The 21,938-nt window shown below is 43.4% G+C and overlaps 1 protein-coding gene across 4 annotated transcripts in view; it reads right to left on the reverse strand.

Moving 5' to 3' along the window:
• Nucleotides 1–21,938, reverse strand: part of PAN2 (poly(A) specific ribonuclease subunit PAN2) — a 142,315-nt gene that overhangs the window by 56,178 nt on the left and 64,199 nt on the right. For all 4 annotated transcript variants that reach the window (XM_030196732.1, XM_030196730.1, XM_030196731.1 and 1 more), the window contains exons 13-16: nucleotides 12,407–12,612; nucleotides 11,771–11,919; nucleotides 3,260–3,360; nucleotides 3,027–3,125 (exon numbers count right to left, since the gene is read on the reverse strand). In XM_030196732.1, coding sequence (XP_030052592.1) covers nucleotides 3,027–3,125; nucleotides 3,260–3,360; nucleotides 11,771–11,919; nucleotides 12,407–12,612 — 555 coding nt within the window. The remainder of the gene's footprint in view (nucleotides 1–3,026; nucleotides 3,126–3,259; nucleotides 3,361–11,770; nucleotides 11,920–12,406; nucleotides 12,613–21,938) is intronic.

Below are 21,938 nucleotides of genomic sequence, written 5' to 3' on the forward strand. Positions count from 1 at the left end.
CCTGGCGTAAGCAGTAGAAGTAGAGCGCTTCCTCGCTCTCAGCATAGTGGCGATGACCTTGTCTGAGAAGCCCTTCTTTCTCAGACGCTGCCGCTCAATAGCCAGGCCGTAAGACCAAAGGGGGAGGGATCCTCCATCACCACGGGACCCTGATGTAACAGGCCCTGCTCCACTGGCAGCCGCAGAGGATCGTCGACTGAGAGCCTGATCAAGTCCGCATACCAGGGACGTCTGGGCCAATCCGGACCCACCAGGATTACCCTGCCGGGATGCTTTGCCACCCGGTCTAGCACCCTGCCCAACATGGGCCAGGGCGGGAACACATAGAGAAGCTCTTGAGTCGGCCACTGTTGGAGAAGAGCATCTACTCCCAGGGATCGAGGGTCCCGTCCTCTGCTGAAAAAGCGCGGCACTTGGCAATTGGCCGATGACGCCATCAGATCTAGGCTCGGCTGGCCCCAGCGTTTCGTGATGTCCAAGAACGCCTGAGCAGATACCTGCCACTCTCCGGGCTCCAAGGTATGGCGACTGAGAAAGTCCGCCTTGACATTCATGACTCCGGCAATGTGGGCCGCTGACAGCTGCTCCAGGTTCGCTTCTGCCCACTGGCATAGATTCATAGCCTCCTTGGCTAGAGGGGCGCTCTTGGTACCTCCCTGGCGGTTGACATAGGCCACAGCCGTGGCATTGTCCGACAGGACCCGTACCGGCTTCAACACCAGTACCGGGATGAACTCCAAAAGCGCCAACCGAATGGCTCTGAGTTCCAGGAGGTTGATAGACCACTTTGCCTCTGCAGGAGACCAGAGCCCCTGCGCTGTCCTTCCCAAGCAGTGGGCTTCCCAGCCCGACAAAGAGGCGTCCGTCGTGACGACAATCCACTTCGGGGTCACCAGAGGCATTCCCGCAGACAACTTGTCTGTCTGCATCCACCAGCTCAGCGCCTTGCGCACTGCTGGGTCCAAGGGAAGGCGCACAGCATAATCCTCCGACATCGGAGTCCAGCGCTGTAGCAGAGATTGTTGTAGTGGTCTCATATGAGCCCTGGCCCAGGGCACTACTTCCATCGTGGCCGTCATAGAGCCCAACAGCTGCACATAGTCCCAAGCCCGAAGAGGAGAGGCTACTAGGAACTGGTCCACCTGAGCCTGAAGCTTGACAATCCGATTGTCTGGCAGGAACACTCTGCCCACTTGGGTGTCGAATCGAACTCCCAGATACTCCAGGGACATACTGAGGAGTTTCCGTCAGCACATGACCACATATAGGGAGGCAAAAGTTTGCTCTCTATCTCCACCTGCTGGTAGATGGACACAACCCACCAGTCTATGGATTGATCAGCTTGATGATATGGAAGGGGGAGTTGGGGGAGGGGGCACCTTGAGGAGAGAGAAATATAAAGACAAAAACTGAACTGGAAACCGAAGAAGTCAAACTAGGTATGTACCACAACATAGGAAAACTAAAAACAGAAATGCGTTTCCTCTTGTACTGAAAAAAAATACAAAAGACATCCATGACGCACATTTCCCAAAGCTAACATATTCCACCAAATAAATTCAGATAAAACTCTTTTTTTCTACCTTTGTTGCCTGGGTACTTTATTTTTCCAAGCATATTGTTTCCAGTTTCTTCTTTTCTGTTTTTCTGTATATCTTCTGCTCTCTTTCCAGTAAGTGCAGTCCATTTGTCCTTTCTCCACGTTACTCTTATAGTTTCCTATTCCCTCACTATATCTCTCTAATATATTTCCTCTCTCTCTCTGTTTTCTGTCTCGCCCCTCAAATTTCACCTTCTTGCTCTTCAATCCTCCACCTATATTTCACTTGCCAGTACCTATCAACTTTCCATGTCCGCCTCTCCCCCCTACATCTCCTGTGTCACTCCATCCCTGGCCTCCTATTCCCTTCTCTTTCACCTACTCCTCATTAGTACAATTCTTCCCTCTGTACTTAACTATCCTCCTCTCACTCCTCTCCTTGAGATTCCCCATGGTCTCTCCTACATGGTTTCACCATGTCAAGTATCTCCCCCTCCCTCTCCCTTCTTACACCCTTGTAGCCCAGCATCTCTCTGTCCCTCCCCTCTCCTCTACAAGTATGGTCCAGCATTTCCCTGTCCTCTCTCCCTTCTCTTCCACCTCTATGGTCCAGAAATTCCATATCTCCTCCCCCCCTTCCGCCTTATGGTCCAGGAACTCCCTATCCCTTCTTCCTTTCCCTCCACCCCTATGGTCCAGTAAATTCCTATCCCCTCTACACCTATGGTCAAGCAACTTTCTGTCCTCTCTGCTCCTTCACTTTTATGGTCCAGCAATTCTCTGTCCTCTCTTCCTTTCCCTCCACCCCTATGATGCAGCAACTCCATGTCCTCTCTCTCCTTTTCCCCACTTCCCTGCAAACTGCTCCACCTCCATAAAAACAAAAACAACCACAATTGACAACATCCTACAAACTGCCTCCATCCCCCAAACCTAGCCTCGTACAACTGCCCCACCACCCCACAAATGTTTCCACCACCAAAACTAATCCCCTCATGACGTGGGCAGGGCAAGATTTAGCCACTGACAAATTTGCACATACTTTGTATCCACATGTTAGGAAGGCCAGGTGAACTGTGCTCAGGACTCAAGAGATTAGGATTGCCAACTGTCTAGCTCTTTTTCAGAAGCCAGCAGAATTTTTCATTAATGTCCAGAGGTTACTGGCCACAATGATGCCTAGTTTCTTTACCTGTCTGGCAACTCAATGTGGAACCTAAGACCATTTAGCTACAGTTTGGGTTATTCTATGCTACAGGCACCAATTTGTACCTGTCCACATTAAACTGCATCTGCCATCTGGATGCCCAGTCTGTCTGTGGAACTGTCATTTATATTTTTTATTTATATGTCTTAATGAACTCTCTCATATGATCTGTTCTGAAATGTCAATGCTTTAAACCACATTGCCTTTATCAGATTTGTAATCCAGAAAAAAAGTGATTCATAAATTGTTCAATTAATTTAAACACTGAAACAGTAATACCTCTGCTTGTGTTTTCCAGAAATCAGCTTCTTTTGTGCTGTTTACTTCACAGTTAATGGCCAGAACATCAGGCAGGCAGCGGATGTTCCTAGTCTGAACCTGTGTTAGAAAGACAGAAAAAAAAAAAAAAAAAAAGAAATGGTCACTCTCCAGTAATTCTTACACAAGGAAAGAGGCTATCATGCATAGTACAGAACACTGTACACTCTACACTCCAGAGGGTTTTGTCTCACCGTGGGTTGATATTTCTCACAATTCTCACACCAAGCCTGGGTGCTTTGCTCCAAACAGATGCTTCTCTTTAACACCTCAGCAAAATCATAATCCCTTACAACTTTGAAAGGGAGAGAAAAAAAAGAAAATGAAATACACATAAATCCAAAATTGGAAATAAACAAATGTAAGAGAAACCAAGCTAAAGAGAACAATTTCAAGATATTACAAGAGCAAATGAAGCACGTATTTAGTACCGTAAAACACAGATCACCATGGCTGAAAAAGACCAAAGGGCTCATTCAGGCAGCTCATTTCCCTTCCTTTTATGTAACACAGTGTTTCCCCAAGTCCAATTGCATCTACTATATGCACATCTCTTTCATGCATTTTCATTGTGGATATCCTGAAAACCTGACTGGCAAGGGGTACTCCAGGACTGGACTTGGGAAACACTGGTATAACAGACCCCACCTAATCTATGACTTTCCTTTGGTTCCCCACAATTAGGGGTCTTCTGGGATTTTTCTCAGGCTTTCTTGAATTCTGTTGTTGTTTATGCCTCCACTATCTCCTTTAGGAGGTTGTACCTACTGTACCTGAAGGTCTCTTACCAGTAGCTTCAATGGATTCAAACATGTAACCTTGTCACCTACTCAGAACATAGCATAAGAATAGCCATACTGGGTCAGACCACTGGTCCACCTAGCCCAGTATCCTGTTTCCAACAGTGGTCAAGCCAGGTCACAAGTACCTGGCAGAAACCCAAATAGTGGCAACATTCCATGCTACCAATCCCAGAGCAAGCAGTAGCTTCCCCATGTGTGTTTCAATAGCAAACTATGGACGTTTCCTCCAGAAACTTGTCCAAACCTTTTTAAAACTCAGAAACGCTAACTGCTGTTTACTACATCCTCCGGCAAAGAGTTCCAGAGCTTAACTATTCGTTGGGTGAAAGAATATTTCCTCCTGTTTTAAAAGTATTTCCATATAACTTCATTGAGTGTGTCCTAGTCTTTGTACTTTTGGAATGAGTAAAAAGTTGATTCACTTCTACTCATTCTACACCACTCAGGATTTTGTAGACCTCAAGCATAGCTTCCCTCACCGATCTCTTTTACAAGCTGAAGAGTCCTAACCTCCTTATCCTTTCCTTATATGAGAGGAGTTCCATCCCCTTTATCATTCTGGTCGCTCTTCTTTGAACCTTTTGTAATTCTGCTTTATCTTTTTTTGAAATACGATGACCAGAACTGAATGCAGTATTCAAGGTGAGGTCGCACCACAGAGCAATACACAGGCATAATAGTATTTTTGGTCTTATTCACTACTTACTACTACTACTTATCATTTCTATAGTGCTACTAGACGTATGCAGCGCTATACACTTGAACATGCAGTGTGGTAAATTTAAAACAAAGCGGAGGAAAGTTTTCTTCACTTAACGAGTAGTTAAACTCTGGAATTCGCTGCCAGAAAAGGTACATAAGTAATGCCATACTGGGAAAAGACCAAGGGTCCATCGAGCCCAGCATCCTGTCCACGACAGCGGCCTATCCAGGCCAAGGGCACCTGGCAAGCCCCCTAAATGCATAACACACCCTACACGTTATTCCTGGAATAACATGTGGTTAAGGCAGTTAATTTAGTGGACTTCAAAAAAGGGTTGGATGGCTTCCTGGAGGAAAATGCCATAGAATATTATTGAATGGATGAGGGAATAATGCAGTATTTCTAGGATGGGCGGGACAAATTGCTTGTTCTTTTGGCTGCTGTCGGTGACAGGGTGCTGGGCTCGATGGACCCTTGGTCTGTCCCAGTATGGCAATGCTTATGTACTTATGCACTTATGAAAAGACAGTCCCTGCTCGACACAGCTTACAATCTAATTAGGACAGACAAACAGGACAAATAAGAGATAAGGGAATATTAAAGTGAGGATGATAAAATAAGGGTTCTGAATAAGTGAATAAGGGTTAGGAGTTAAAAGCAGCATCAAAAAGGTGGGCTTTTAGCTTAGATTTGAAGACGGCCAGAGATGGAGCTTGACGTACTGGCTCAGGAAGTCTATTCCAGGCATATGGTGCAGCAAGATAAAAGGAATGGAGTCTGGAGTTAGCGGTGGAGGAGAAGGGTGCAGATAAGAGAGATTTATCCAGTGAACGGAGTTCCCGGGGAGGAGTGTAGGGAGAGATGAGAGTGGAGAGGTACTGAGGAGCTGCAGAGTGAATGCACTTATAGGTCAATAAGAAGAGTTTGAACTGTATGCGGAAACGGATAGGAAGCCAGTGAAGTGACTTGAGGAGAGGGCTAATATGAGCATAACGACACTGGCGGAATATTAGTCGTGCAGCAGAATTTTGAACAGATTGAAGAGGAGAGAGATGGCTAAGTGGGAGACCTGTGAGAAGCAAGTTGCAATAGTCTAAGCGAGAGGTGATAAGAGTGTGGATGAGGGTTCTGGTAGTGTGCTCAGAAAGGAAAGGGCGAATTTTGGTGATATTATAGAGAAAGAAACGACAGGTTTTAGCCGTAAGCTAAATATGTGCAGAGGAGGAGAGGGAGGAGTCGAAGATGGCCCCAAGGTTAAGAGCTGATGAGACAGGAAGGATGAGAGTGTTATCCACAGAAATAGAGAATGGGGGAAGAGGAGAGGTTGGTTTAGGAGGAAGATAAGAAGCTCAGTCTTAGTTTCAGATGGCAGTGAGACATCCAGGCAGCAATGTCAGACAGGCAGGCTGATACTTTGGCCTGGATTCCTGCTGAGATTTCTGATGTGGAGAGGTAGATCTGGGAATCATCAGTGTGAAGATGATACTGAAAACCATGGGATGAGATCAGAGTAGCAAGGGAAGAAGTATAGATGGAGAAAAGAAGAGGTCCCAGGACAGATTCCTGAGGTACACCAACTGACAGTGGGATAGAAGTAGAGGAGGATCCACTAGAGTATACACTAAAAGTACACTGGGAGAGATAAGAAGAAAACCAGGAAATAACAGAGCCCTGAAATCCAAGTAAGGACAGTGTATCAAGGAGTAGGCTGTGATCAACAGTGTCAAAAGCAGCAGATAGATCGAGAAGGATGAGGATAGAATAAAGACCTTTGGATCTGTCCAGGAACAGGTCATTGGAGACTTTAGCAAGCACTGTTTCAGTTGAATGAAGGGGGCGAAAGCCAGATTGAAGTGGATCAAGAATAGCTTGAGATGAAAGAAAGTCAAGGCAACGGCGGTGAACAGCACGTTCAAGTATCTTGGATAGGAAAGGGAGGAGGGAGATGGGGCGATAGTTGGAAGGACAGATAGGATCCAATGAAGGTTTTTTTAAGGAGTGGTGTGACTACGGCATGTTTGAAGGCATCAAGAACAGTTGCAGTCGAAAGTGAAAGATTGAGGATATGACAGATAAAAGGGATGACAGTAGGAGAGGTAGTGTTAAGTAGATGGGTGGGAATCAGATAAGAGGAACAGGTAGTTAGGTTCGAGGAGGAAAGAAGATGTGTAGTTTCCTCTTCAGTGATTTCAGAAAAGGAAGAAAAGGAGGCAGGGGTTGGAGGGTTGAGAGAATGGACTAAGGGAAGGAGAGGTGGAGGTGACCTGGTTGAGAATTCAAGTTAATCTTGTGAACCTTATCATGAAAGTACTCAGCCAGAGCCTGGGGAGAAAGTGAAGGGGGAGTTGGAGATGAAGGCACTTTGAGGAGAGAGTTCAGTGTGGCAAAGAGACGTCAAGGGTTTGAGTCAAGAGAATTTGTCAACTGGAGGTAATAGACCTGTTTGGCAAGTAAAAGAGCAGACTGGAAGGAGGTCAACAAGAATTTGAAATGTATGAAGTCTGCATGGGAAAGGGAAATGGGACTTGATATACCGCCTTTCTGTGGTATTTTGCAACTACATCCAAAGCGGTTTACGTATATACAGGTACTTATTTTGTACCTGGGGCAATAGAGGGTTAAGTGACTTGCCCACAGTCACAAGGAGCTGCAGTGGGAATCAAACCCAGTTCCCCAGGATCAAAGTCCGCTGCACTAACCACTAGGCTACTCCTCCACTCAAGGCACGGGATTTCAGCCAAAGGCATTCGGTAGAGCGGCCACAGGAACGTAGGTAGCGGATTCTAGAGATCAGCCAAGGCTGTGGTTTGGTACGTTTTACAGGACGGGGAATGGGAGGAGCGAGAGTATCCTGAGCAGAGGAGAAAATAGTATTATAGGAAGAGAGAGCCTCACTGACAGACTTGGATAACATAGTGGTAGAGAAGAGATTTGAAACACTGGAGGACAGAGTAGAAGGGTCAATAGCCTGAAGATTCCTAAATGTATTGGTTAAGACTGGACGGGACTTGGGAGGAGGGTGTTTACGTGTGAAAGTTAACAGATGATGGTCAGAGAGGGGAAGAGTTGAGGCACAGAAACTGGAGAGTGAGCAGTTTGAGAAGAGGATAAGATCAAGACAGTGGCCATTCTGGTGAGTGGGGGCAGTGGAGCACAGTTGAAGATTGAAAGAGGATGTTAAAGCAAAGAACTGAGAAGCATAAGAATCAGAGGGATCATTAGCATGAATGAGGAGTGGCCTAGTGGTTAGAGTGGTGGACTTTGGTCCTGTGGAACTGAGGAACTGAGTTCGATTCCCACTTCAGGCACAGGCAGCTCCTTGTGACTGTGGGCAAGTCACTTAACCCTCCATTGCCCCAGGTACAAATAAGTACCTGTATACAATATGTAAGCCGCATTGAGCCTGACATGAGTGGGAAAGCACGGGGTACAAATGTAACAAAAAACAAACAAAAAAAAAAATCCCCAAGAATGAGGGAAGGAGATGCAGGTTCAAGAAAGAAGGAAAGCCAGGCATCAAAGTCAGTGAGAAAAGAAGAAAGGGACTTATCAGGGGGTCGATAAATGACTGCTACTCGGAGAGGCAGAGGACCGAATAGATGGATGGCGTGGACTTCGAAGGAAGAAAAGCAGTGAGACTGAGGTGGAAGAAGAGGTTGAAATCTACAAGAGGGTGAAAGAAGTAGCCCGACACCACCTCCGCGGACAACCGGGCGAGGAGTATGGGAGAAAAGATAACCTCCATGGCATAGGGCCGCAACTGAAGCAGAGTCTTCAGGGTAAAGCCAAGTTTCAGTTAGGGAAAGCAGATGGAGAGTACAAAAGATGAAGTCATGGATGTAGGGAAGTTTGTTACAAAGCGGGCATTCCACAGAGCACAAGAGAAAGGCAGGGAAGGGGGAGGAGAGGAACAGAAATTAGATTGGAGATATCAAGGTGTGACCTGCACAAATAGGATGAGAGCTGATGTGGAGGACCAGGATTGGGATTAATGTCCCCAGCGGAGAGCAGGAGAAGGAGCAAGAGAGTACGGAGAAAGTAGGAGAGGTATGACGACAGCGACGAAGGCGAGATGTACTCAGATAGAAAGGAGATGGATGAATGGAAGGAAGGAAATGTTGAAGGTTGAGAGCGGAGAAGAAGGAAGAGGGAAAAAAGAGATGGTGAGATGATGAATACAGAGGGTGGACAATGTGTTCCTGCAGTGTACAGTGGTTTCAGATGGAGAAACAGATTAGGAAGGGACAGTACCAAGAAGAGAAAGTGTACTGGAGCCATAAGTAGTAACTGGGAGAAAAATAAATGTAAAGAGAATATGGCGTGCGACACCTAGAGCGGAGGCCCTGAGTGGATTACCCCGGAGAAGGCTGTAAGGATATGCAGATGAACTGCAAGTCCTCCACAGCACCTGAAAGGCAGCCGGTGGTAGAGCTGGGCACCTCTCAGCCAAGGAAAGGCTTACCAGGGGTTAAGCCGAAGCCAGCATTCCTCCCCGAGGTTCACCTGATCTTCAAATAACAATACAGTTAGTGATGTCACCCACCAGTATCTGCTTTACAGAGGCCGCTTTCTCTCTGTTCTGAGTGCTGGAAACTGCTCTCCCAATGTACAAAGGAGCAGAGGACTTGAAGCAGGTGAAGAGCTCAGAAGGCAGCACACATTCAAATAACAAATCACCCAACAGAAGCAGTACACTGAGAACATACAGTGATTCTAAACAGTATCCCCATTTTATTAAAATAAGTCTGATCTGAAGGCTCCTTTTAATTATAGAGTTGTTTTTTTAGTGTAGTGCAGTGTTTCCCAAGTCGGTCCTGGAGTACCCCCTTGCGTGTTTTCATCATATTCACAATGAATATGCATAAGACTGATTTGCATGCACTGCCTCCATTGTATGCAAATCTTTCATGCATATTCATTATGGATACCCTGAAAACCTGACTGGCAAGTGGTACTCCAGGATCCACTTGGGAAACACTGTGTAGTGTAATATGCCCCACCCCTTAATCAGTCCTACTCTTAAGGACCTAATATTTTTAATCCTTTGCTTTCAGGTTTGCTACTGTAGTTTCAGCATGAAGTAAAATGGCTGTGCCACATGAGGCCTGGGGGGAAGGACAAGGAAATTATTCTTTGAAAGCATTCAGGGTAGCTATGTGAAGAATGTGAAGATGAGACAACTTTCCTAATAATTCCTATCATCTGGTTTGCTTTTTTGGCCACTGTCTCACACTGAGCAGACGATTTCAGCATATTATCTACATAAGTACATAAGCATCGCCATGCTGGGACAGACCAAGGGTCCATCGAGCCCAGCACCCTGTCACCGACAGCGGCCAAAAGAACAAGTCCCGCCCATCCTAGAAATGCTGCATTATTCCCTCGTCCTTTCAATAACATTCTATGTCTTTTTCCTCCAGGAAGCCACCCAACCCTTTTTTGAAGTCCGCTAAGTTAACCGCCTTAACCACCTTTTCCGGCAGCGAATTCCAGAGTTTAACTACGCATTGAGTGAAGAAAAATTTCCTCCAATTCGTTTTAAATTTACCACACTGCAGCTTCATCACAAGCCCCCTTGTCCTAGTATTTTTGGAAAGCGTAAACAGACGCTCCACATCGACACGTTCCATTCCACTCATTATCTTATAGATGTCTTTCATATCTCCCCTCAGCCGCCTTTTCTCCAGGCTGAACAGCCCCAGCCTCTTCAGCCTATCCTGATAGGGAAGTTGTCCCATCCCCTGGTACCATCTTTGTCAACCTTCTCTGCACCTTTTCCAATTCCACTATGTCTTTTTTGAGGTGTGGCGACCAGAATTTAACACAATACTTGAGGTGCGGTCGCACCATGGAGCGATACAACGGCAGAATAATATCCTCACTTTTGTTTTCTTAGCCGCAGCAGCACATTGAGCAGACGTTTTCAACGTATCATCAATGATGATACCAAGATCCCTTTCTCGGTCCGTGACTCCCAACGCTGAACCTTGCATGACGTAGTTATAAGTTTGGGTTCCTCTATCCCACATGCATCACTTTGCACTTGTTCACATCATCTGCCATTTAGACGCCCAGTCTCCCAGTCTCGTAAGGTCCTCTTGTAGTTTTTCACAATCTTCCCGCGATTTGACGACTTTGAATAATTTTGTGTCATCGGCAAATTTGATTACCTCACTAGTTACCCCCATCTCTAGGTCATTTATGAATATGTTAAAAAGCAGAGGTACCAGCACCGATCCCTGGGGGACCCCGCTAACTACCTTCTCCATTGCAAATATTGACCTTTTAATCCTACTCTTTGTTTCCTATCTACGATGACACCTAGATCTTTATCTTGAGTGCTGACCCTCAAGGTGGACCCTAGCATCAGGTAACTATGATTTGGATTATTCTTGCCAATGTGCACCACTGTGCATTTGTCCGCATTAAATTTCATGTGCCATTTGGATGCCCAGTCTTTCAATTTCCTAAGGTCTTACTAAATTTTTCTAAAAGGGTGAAAATGAGTTGGTTCTGAAATGAAGACCTTCAAAACAGAAGAAAAAATACTTACTAAATCCTACGAAAAAACACAACCTATGGGCTCCGTGGAAGAAAGAGAACGGAGGTGGTCTCACATAATACCAGTGTAGAAGGACATGCCTATGCATTTTTCACCCTGTTAGAAAATTCTACCAGCTTGAAGGGCTTTTTCTCAACCTTTTTTTCCCAGTCCACACATTGTCAGATATCATCACTCTATTTCAGGACTACATATTCTACCTATTCTCAGAGAAATACTGGGTATTCAAAGACTGAGGCTACACAAGGCCATACAATTCATCAGAAACTACCTGCTGCAATTCTCAACTTCAGTATAGAACTACAGTACTGGATATTTGATATTTGCCAGTGTCAGGCTACAGAACTTTCAGCAAGTTTCCAAGTTTATTTCAATCTTGCTATCCCACGAATCAATTAAAATATATATGCAACTTACAATTCTAATAAAAAAAAGAGAAGAAGTAACTGTGAGAAGAGAAACAAAAAGGGAAAAAATAGTACAGGTTAGGCCTGGCTAACATAGGAGCTTATCCAGCAGTACTCTGCTGATGTATCTTGCCCAGAAAGCTAGAGGACTAACTCCAAAGAAGGCTCTCACACAGTCCCTAACCAAAGTGGGATTCTTCCCATGGTCTCCAATAAGAAAACTCACTCACCATTGCTGTGACATTCAGGGTAATTCAGGGTGAAAAGCAGCGTGGAAGACACTCGTACCGTCTCTTTCCCACAGCGGCACATGCTACAGTTTTCCACCTCACAGCCAAAAAGCTGCCCTACCACAGAGTCTCCAGAGGAGCCAAAAGAGCTGCAGTGGAAACAAAAATGAGGAACATCAGGCACCAGAGCTGCATCAGCCCTCCCTCACACCAGTGGCGTTCCTAGCCTGGATGGCACCCGGGTCGGATCGCCGATGCGCCCCCCCCCCCCCCCCGGGTGCAGCACGCCCCCCCTGCGAAATGACACCCCCCCCGGGTGTACGCCGCTGGGGGGGGGGGGGGGGGTGCCGCGGCGCACGCCTGTCGGCTCCGAGTTCGCTAACTTCACTCGCTCACTGCAGCTCCCTCTGCCCCGGAACAGGAAGTAACCTGTTCCGGCCGGGCAGAGGGAGCTGCAGCGAACGAGCGAAGTTAGCGAACTCGGAGCCAACAGGCGCGCGCCGCAGCACCCCCCAGCAGCGTGCACCCGGGGCGGACCACGCCCACCGCCCCTCCTTGGTACGCCACTGCCTCACACTTCTCCGCACTCTCCCTTTGGGGGAAAGGCAGCTCCCATCACTTAACCCAGGCACTTACCTGCCACTGCCTGTGACTCCACGATAAGCCTGTGGTCCCTCTTGCTCTTGCGTCTCCTGGTGCAGCTGTGTCAGAATGAAGCAGTTCCAACTCTGGATCAGTCGGCCCAGGTTTACCTTCCCTGTTGCCTCGTCTGAATCTGCCAGGATTAGTCCCAAGGCTGAGGCTTCCGGGATGGTACGAAATGCACGCAAGAAGTTACTGGCCTGGGGAGGCATGAGTCCAGGAACAAGGATGCATTAAAAGTGAGCTGGCCTTTGACTGCTATACAGCTGCAGGATCACTTGTTCCGTCGCTCTTTTTTCAATATTTTGAAGATCTGTCTTCTTTCTGGCAGCATTCTGAAACCTCTGTATTATTCCAGTGTTAAGCAAATTACTACTACTAATGCACCAGCCTCTCCAGAGCTGAAAGACACCAACATTTCATACCTAGCTACTCTTGTAGTTAAGAATGAAACCTTAGCATACCTTGAAAAATGAATTGAATTTTACTTGTTGTTTTATTTTGTAAAAGCTTTTTTTTTTAAAGTGAAAAACTTGAAAGAAGGAATTAGACATTACCTGCTAATTTGCTTTCCTTTTGTCCCTCCAGACCAGCCCAGACGAATGGGTTATACACTTCTACCAACAGGTGGGTAGAGAAACACCACCGAGTCTATGAAGGAAAGATTTTGCTAAAGCCTTGAGGGCAATAGTTGACTCGGAAAGAATCAACTTAGGTAGGGCAGAATGAAAATGAAAAACTCTACTGCAAAAGACAGCTGCCTACCAAAAGTGACAGTAATGTAATCTGTAAACACCTACAAAGAAATCCCAGCTGCTCTCCAAAAAGACAAGATATTTCTGGCCCATAAAAGGGCTAAAGGTAGCCAAAGAGAAAAGAATAAAAATCCAACTGGCATTAGAAGAAGACATGCAGTTGAAACAGTTAGGCTAAGCAACTTGACACAGGGAATTGAGAAGAGAGGACAAAGGCCCAGAGAATACATGGAAGATGAGAGGAGAAGCTCAGCTCAATCTTAAAAGAAAGATTAAAATGGGACCAAAAGGTTAAGGCCCAGTGAGGTTGTGAAATTAAGATCAGGTGAGCCCAAGCATATAAAGACAGAATAGATTATGAGGTTAGGTGCAGATATACTGCGAAGCTGCAAAAGATAACCCAGATAGAGAACCCAAATGCACTGGGCTCCAAAAAAAGTGAGATATGTTGGTGAGCAGGGAAGCCAAACAACTGAATAACTAAGTCAACTCTCTGGAACAGGAGCCATATCCAGCCATGTGGTATAGCTTTCCCAGTAAGCTGTATTTATTTATTAGCAGTAATGTACCGCCTCGTGAAGGAATTCACTCAAGATAGTGTACTACCCTAGCACTCCACCAACTGCATTACACAGAGAAATAAAAAAGTTACGCTCCACTGAAACTGTAAGACTGAGTTCTACTCAACCCACAAGCATAAACCCTGCTTAGAATATGCCAATCAGGTGAACCTAGCATGTGATGCTAAAGTTAATCAAGTGTGTGAGACTAATGAATTAAAGCTGAAACTATGCTGAGAAGACACTCAGCAGAACCTATGATGTTAAGCTTGGCTAATAGGCCTAAATGAGCTGAGCCGGAAAAGTTGGCAAAACTAACTGAAGCCACGAGGTTAAGCTCTCTTGAGCCCATGAAAGCCATGAGAAATGAAAATAATAATGGAGGAGAATGAAAGCAGCTCATGAGAATAAGTGACAACTGAACTATGTGAATGCAGACTACTACTGTTTATCATTTTTATAGCGCTATTAGACATACGCAGCGCTGCCCACACTATATACAGGTACTTTTTCCTGTCCCTGGTGGGCTCACAATCTAAGGTGTTGTTAATATATGGCCTAGCTTTGGATCTACCACTGGAATAGTGAGAGCCAAAGCTATGAAGCCTAAAATAAATGAAGAAGTACCGACTAGGCCAAATAACAAGTACATGATTTAATATTTCAGAATCTGTAAAAAACAGGTCTGAACAATGAGTCCTGACACAAACTGGTACAACTGTCACTTTAAATCAGATGAACAAAATGGAGTCTATTAGTTTTGTATAGAAGGCTACAGAGGTTATACAGGGTTCTTAAGATGGTGTGAAAAGTATTGCGACACAGACAGATGTGGAACTGTTATCTCAAAGTTTCTCAAAACATGCTGATAAGACTGCATGGGAAAGTATCATCTCAGAAATTGAGAGCTAGGTATCTCACCATTGACTTCTATGGAGAGTTTGTGTATAAAAGAAGGGGACAATTTGCCATAGCTTTGGTATCCGCCCCAACGCTTATCTCAGACGGCGAAGCTCTGTCCGGTTGTACCCAGAATCTATCTGCTGAATGTACCTGATTAAAGTCTGATGTCTGTATTTGTACCAACTTGAAGACTTGTCTTTGGGTAAGAAATAAAATGTATCTATCTATTTAAACCTATCTCTGTCTTTATTCTATCTTCTCTTTACCTTACATTTAGCTTACAAGGCAAATCACATACACTCACTCTCTGGAGAAACTTAGACAGAATTTTAATAGGCATTATCTGGGAACATAAATGGCCCAGAGTATACCTAGATCCAGGAAGACAGAAAGCAGTAGTTATGGGAATTAGAATTCGATTACAGCCCCTAATGCAAACCCAGAGCAGACCTCCTTGTGATTGGGTGACAATGGAGGTTGGAGAAACCATACAGAACCTGTTAGGTAAATAGGTATCTTTAGTCCCCCGTGTGATCTGGAGTCAGAAAGAGGTCCAAGAGGGGGAAATTAAAACAGTGGTGACCCCGACGTGATTCGAACACGCAGCCTTTTTCTGTGGCTGTTTTATAAATAACTTCCCCTCCATTCTCTGCCCTCTCTGTCTCTCGTATCTGTTAATCTCTAGCTTTGGAATGTATTATCCTGTTTCTAATAATCTCCGGTAATAACCTTTCGCCCTGTACTGCAACGGCACCCTTCTTTTCTCCTGACTATGCTTCCTGCTCTTACATATAGCCTGTCTGTCTGTAAGGTTACGTTCTCTTCTCTGCCACTTATTTAAATATATTCCTTTTTAATTTTGATAGTCTCTTGGCTACTATTTTCAGTTGTTTTATTAAATTTGTACTTGTCCTACTCTTAATTAATGCTTAAGGTTTATTTATTTTCCTATTTGAAATTTGCTTAGACGCTATATGGATTATATCTTGCTCCCGTTATAAGCTAGGCGCTATGCTGTCCCCGCCCATCAGCTTCTATTGCTTGCATTATCTATTTTACTGTTTGTGTTATACTGCGCTAGATATGAGGGGATCTTATTCACTCTCTAGATAAGATTCTCATATAGTTCAGGTTTCTTGTGCTCTGTTTTAATGACGTACTCGTTTTAAAGACCTTAATAGATATGCATATAAAATATGTTTTCCCTTTTCTGTTGAGAAGATGATGACTGCGTGCCATGAGAATACAGCGTTGCTTCACTTCTTCAATTATTTCCTGTTGGTTCTTTATAACCCAACCCACCTTCTCTTTCCTTCTAATGCTGCAGCTGTTCTGTTTGTCATCATTTAGACATATCATTTCAGTCACTGATTAGTATGTATGTTTTATGCCGTATCATTGGAAGTTCTTAATGTAAGAATCACATGTTTTAATTTGTTCTTTTCCCCTTTTACCTGTTTAGTCACAAAAGCTTCCTGCTATCGCATTGGGGTTTATTTTATTTACTATGTTCCTTTTCTGAGTGTATGGATATTAATTTGTCATATTTATGGGTATTAACTTGTCATGTTTGCACAACGATTCTAGTGTCCTGTTTCACAATTTCTTGAATTATATGCTTCTCTTATATTTTCCTGTTTAGATGCGACTTCCAACCTATCCGGTACCCGCCCCAAAAGCATTTAATATGTATTTACCTTTATTTCATTTATTCTAGGGGTATAGCTCCGGACTACACATGTTATAATGTCTTTGTTAATATACATTTTCTTGCCTTTTGCTGAAATCGGTTTTCCAGTTACATATATGGTTCTCCTCTGTTACTCTTATTATAGTATATAGTAGTTTCATGTCTTGTTTAAAGTCTATATTTTGTTTTCATATACGGCTTTCAACCTACCCTTACAGCTTATTTTTGCCTTACATTACAAATTAGGTAGGCCCAGTTTTTATCATATAATATGTACACTTATCTTTCCTAATTAGTTTTCTTCTTTTACTACAGGTATGAATGAATTTATTTGTACTGTTTGCCCTTGTATTGCAGGCTTTCTTATTGTTACTGTTCCGCTCTAATGCTTTTGAGTTTCCTTCTCCTGGTTTGTTGAGTGGAAAATATATTGTCTAGTGAATGATGAACGTGGAATTTTTCACATTTTTTGTCCTGACTAAGGTGTTCCAACTAAAGGCTCTTTTTATGACTATGACTTTCCCAAAGAGCTTACATTTGTTTTATTTTGCTTTGGAATATTTCGTTTTTCTCTCTCTATTTTTCTATCACTTCTATAGTAATTTTCAGGGGCTTTTCCCTGGGACATACTATACTTTTATTGTTTTCTTATATACCAGTGTCACGCTATAACCATTGGGTTTGATACCGATGTCTGAGACTTACATCCATCGAAGGTGCCCCTTCAATGGATGACGGTATCTCATTTATTAGATTTTGAGCAGACTTCCATTCCATTTTTCGGAGTGGCCTGCGGTTTCGGCATTATTGCCCACCTATGAGTTACCTGTATAGATGAGCGCGGGGTTAATAAAGAGACGTCTAACGACTTTCGTTGCGATTGTGTACAGGTTGACTCGGGTATTTAAAATTGTTTAGAAATGGTTAGTTGTATACGCGGGAGAGCCTAACCTATAAAATTTTTATTTCACTGCGTGCGTTGTAGCCACTTAAGGTTCATTGGGGTGATTACGTTGTAGCTAATCAGCGGGACCCGTTGGACCGCTGCTCCTCGACTCAGAGGACCTTATTCGCAGGTTTTTTGAGTTCATTTTGGGAGTGATTGCAATGTCCCTTTTTGGGGGCTCTATCATGGTGTTGGAGCCCATGGCCACTAATTACCAGTGTAGTTTTTGGCAGGCATGTTGTAGCTGTCTTTAGAAGCACACTCTGGGGAGTAGTATTTGTTAATTTGGGATAGAGTAGTATAAATATATAATAGCTGACATTGACCTCCTTCTGCTCTATTTTCTTCTCACTTTTGTGGCTTTCAATTGTCCGTTTATTTAACCTGCGGCAAAAGCATAGGGCTTTCCGCCAATTAGTAATTTCTATTCTAGGTTCCGTTGCTGGGACGCTCTTGAAGACGCGTGAGTATAAAGGACTTTTATAGATTTGCCAATACTATTTGACACAACCCTGATATCGGTGTTCTACCATACCAGAGTTCTGGCACCCAATTCATTATGCTGCCTCTTGAGAGAGTGATAAATCACTTCCCAGGAGACCACATAAACCTTATAAAGTTTTGCCAAATATGGCATTCCTGGAATAAGTTTCAGCCTGGACTCTCGTGGCCCCGTAAGGGCACTTTTAATACCAAAACTCTGCAAAGGTTATTAAACTTTATTTACACATACACACCCGATTCCACCCGTCATCTCCACTATCAGATCCTCAATAGATGGCTATCGGCTATCACTGATTACGTGATCCCAGACACTGTCGATCTGACATCGTTATTGATACCTGGTGAGACCAGTCTTAATCCGCAGCCTAGTAGACGGCCCCCTGCAAGAGCCCATTTACCCATTCCACATAAATTCAATGGTCCTAGTGCTAACAATCAGTGCCGGGACTATCGCTCTCAGCCTACTCCCAGCCACCGAGCTGAAGTACGGTGCAACTGTTGTTTCCAATTGGAACATTACGCCACGGAATGTCAATGCCGGCACTCTCCTCATAGTCAATACCGTCAACCTCCTTCAGATTCCCCATCGCCACAAAGAGACCGCAGGCGACCAAGTGACCTCCCCTCGCTAGATAACCCACATCGCCAAGACTGCAGGAATGATTACCCTGAAAAAGGCCCACCCATCACTAATAGACAACCCAGGGACTATCGTTCCCGGCCTAGCCCTGATAGCTATCCTGATGTGCTCTGTTATCGCTGCCAACAATATGGTCATTATGCTGCTGAATGTCTTCAGACGCAGCCCCAGAATGACAGTCATTCCCTTTGTGGAACCCGGATCAACGTAGACTGCAGTGACCACAGACCTAGGGATCAATATTAACCGCCCCATAATGACTGGACGTAATCCGAACCCGATCTAATTTTGTTGCTCTCAGTTACTCACACTAATCAGTTTCTCATTTAGTATCCAAAAACCATTTCTCTGTATATATATTGATGTGATGTTTCTGTTTCTAGTACAGATAACATGTCTTTATTTTATACTTTTCTAGGTTTAATTGCAAGTGTATATTTATGGTACCATACAAATGACCTAACTAAGTCAGCAAGTTATTTATTTGCTTCTCAGCATACCTTCCCTGGGGAGTTCTTATCAACTGCAGGGATGAGCGATCCCCGAAGGATGTTCATTTTATATATATACCTGTACTGACTTATTTATGCCATTTTACTTTATACGGGATCCCTTTTAAATAAAAGCTGTGTATTGCTCATGGTTAAAATGTTTTCTGCTTTAACTGTTGCGCTGTTTAAATTGATGTGACATTCACTTCTTTAGTTTTTTCATGAATATAAAGCCTTCATTTTTGAAATCTCTCTATGATATGTGTGACATCTGAAAGCTTTTCATTATTTCCTTGTCTAAGAAAGAAGAAATATTTAATAACCATTATCCGTTATATGGAATGAATGCGAAAAATATTCCCTTGAACTGGCCATTTGGGGGAGCATTTTGCGCTGATCATAGATTTTATAGTATTCTTGGACTGAGAATTGGTGAAGCTTTCAGACATAAATTAAGAAAGTTGTACACTCCACTTTCTGATTCCTTTCTATTCAAAACAGGTTATCACAATATGGCAACTATTACTCTTTTTATCTCTCTGTCTTTCACTGTGAGTGATTATGAGAAGAACTGGTGTACATTATTTGTGTGCAGCGATCCTGGAATTTATGCTTTGTGTATTTAACTAACACCTTGCTTCAACTAACTCTTGCCGCGTGGTAGCTTTGTCTTAAAGCGATATGCTTCTCCCTACTTCTTTGACTGACTGAAAAGGGTTACTTAAACTCTATGTGAAGGTCAATCAAGTAGCTGCACTTTTTCATGTTTTTTTCCTTCCATTTGTCTTTTTCGAGAAACCTTCTTCTTGCATTGCCATCTGAATATGCCTTGCTGCAATTCAGATGTATAATATTTTGTTTTATTTTTATTTTTATTTTTTATTTTTTTGGTTTTTCATTTTCGATGCTTTGTTTCTTACCAAGCCTCTTTCCTGGCCCCCATTTATACCCACAACCCGCCTCCTAGCATTCTGACTTCTTTCAATAAGCTTACCACATAAATTGCACTACTGGTCTGTTTAAGTTTTGCCTTTCCCCAGATGGATACAGGAATTCCGTTGACGTCCCTCACCGAGGAGACGACTGCTAGCAAAGAAGAACTACCCAATAATGTATCTGATCTGAAGGCTATGTTGCAGCAAAGAATCGCTAAATTAAAAGACAGATGCACAGACCCCAACATTACCCGGCGTGAGATACGAGACATTGTTGAGCGTGAGTTTCAACAGATGCATCAATTGGTCCACGAGCGAAAGAGACAGGCTCTCCACTTACTGGAGTTGCAAGAAGCTTTGGCCTCTACCTCTCTTTCTGAATCATCTAACTCGTAAGTCCTGCTGGCCTCCTGCAGCTGAGGGCTCAACCCTTGGTGAATGGTAGTCATCGTAGGTGAAGATTCCATATCTATTGGCGATAGATTGCAACGCATTGCCCTCCATACATCAATAATTGAACATTTACCATCATCTCTAAATTCTAATTGTTTTTTTGTAGATATAATTTCATATATACTATTGCTATTTATGTAAATTGCCTTTTCATTATTGAACCCTTCTGGTTTCCCTTTTTTTTTCTTTTGCACTTAATTAGCACTGTTTTCTCCATGTTGACATTGTCTTTCATGTCTATTCAATTCACACTGATTATGCCCACTAAGATATACAGTTATTTTGCTTATTCCTTTGCCAGCCTCTGGCTCTTGATGGACTGATTATGATGGTGTATGCCTAGAATAAAGATCTATCCAGGCCCAAATGATGTTAGATCCCCCAATAATCTTTACATCTTGCAAACTGCTGGACCACAAGTCTTGGGTCCATGTGAAAGATATATGTGTTTACTCAGCCATAGAACCAGATGTTACAAGCCTAACCATCTCAAAACCGACAACTTCCTTCAGCAAGCCAGCCTGAAAACCCAGTCCTGTTAAATCTTCCAGATCTCCGTCCAGATTCTTCAGCGCTTCCACCGCCTCAACCATGATCGATGAAAGAGAATTTGGAACTGATACTTAATTTGAGAATTACTGTTGCTGTTTATGGACATTATAGATTCATATTTTATTTTATTTTCAGTTTAGCAGTAATCATGTCTAGATATTGAAAAGGTTTTATTTTTATTTTCCTATTATTTCCTTTATTGTTCTAATTGTTTTTCTAAGAATTTCCCTGTTATTTCTGTTTATGTAATTTGAATGGAAGTTGATATTACTCAGATACGAGTATCAACCAGTTATGCAATTGTTTAACTCTGGTGTAGGCTTACTTACGTTGCATGTCTTTCTGTAGGTTTGACTAAGCTCCAAGTGGGGTAATGGATATATAAATTGCTTCCCATACTTCCAGGTCATTATGCATATGTCAAGATCCATGCATGACCTTTGTTACCATTTTTGCTGTATAAGGCAACCTCATTCTTGCTATCCACTTATTAGTGCTCATGATTGGATGCCAATGATGAGTACTAGTAAGGTCCAAGAATCCCGACCTGTTTGAGGATTCTGAATATCTACAACCTTAAACAGCCTGCAATCTGAATACTAACCATATATTTGTTGAGCCCATAACAATGCTTAATCAAAACCACTATTCCTTCTCAAGACCACTGAGATACATACATTAGATTATCTCCCCATGTACTATGCAACAGATACAATAGAAGTCATAACAAAACCTGAAAGTATTAGTATGATCCACCTGAAATTGCTATTACCCGTATACCTATACTTCGTGAGATTTTGTAGATGAACTCATGGTTTTGTCCCATTTACGCCTCAAGAGGGGTAATATCAAGATTAAGGCCCAAGGGGTTGAGTAATATAAAGGGAATTCCATATGCCCAAAAATATACCACCTAAGATTGAAGTTTTCTGTCTGGCATAATATCTACTAGCAATCCAAATTGTACCAGTTGATCTTAAGACTCAGATAATTTTATGGCCTCATAGAATACCTTCTGGAATGGATGGTACCACGGTATGTTAACCCTGGTGTCACCCTATGGGATAGGGTGAAGAGGGGAATGTTAATATATGGCC

The sequence above is a fragment of the Microcaecilia unicolor genome, chromosome 3 (assembly GCF_901765095.1).
Source record: "Microcaecilia unicolor chromosome 3, aMicUni1.1, whole genome shotgun sequence".
Taxonomy (NCBI): Eukaryota; Metazoa; Chordata; class Amphibia; order Gymnophiona; family Siphonopidae; genus Microcaecilia; species Microcaecilia unicolor.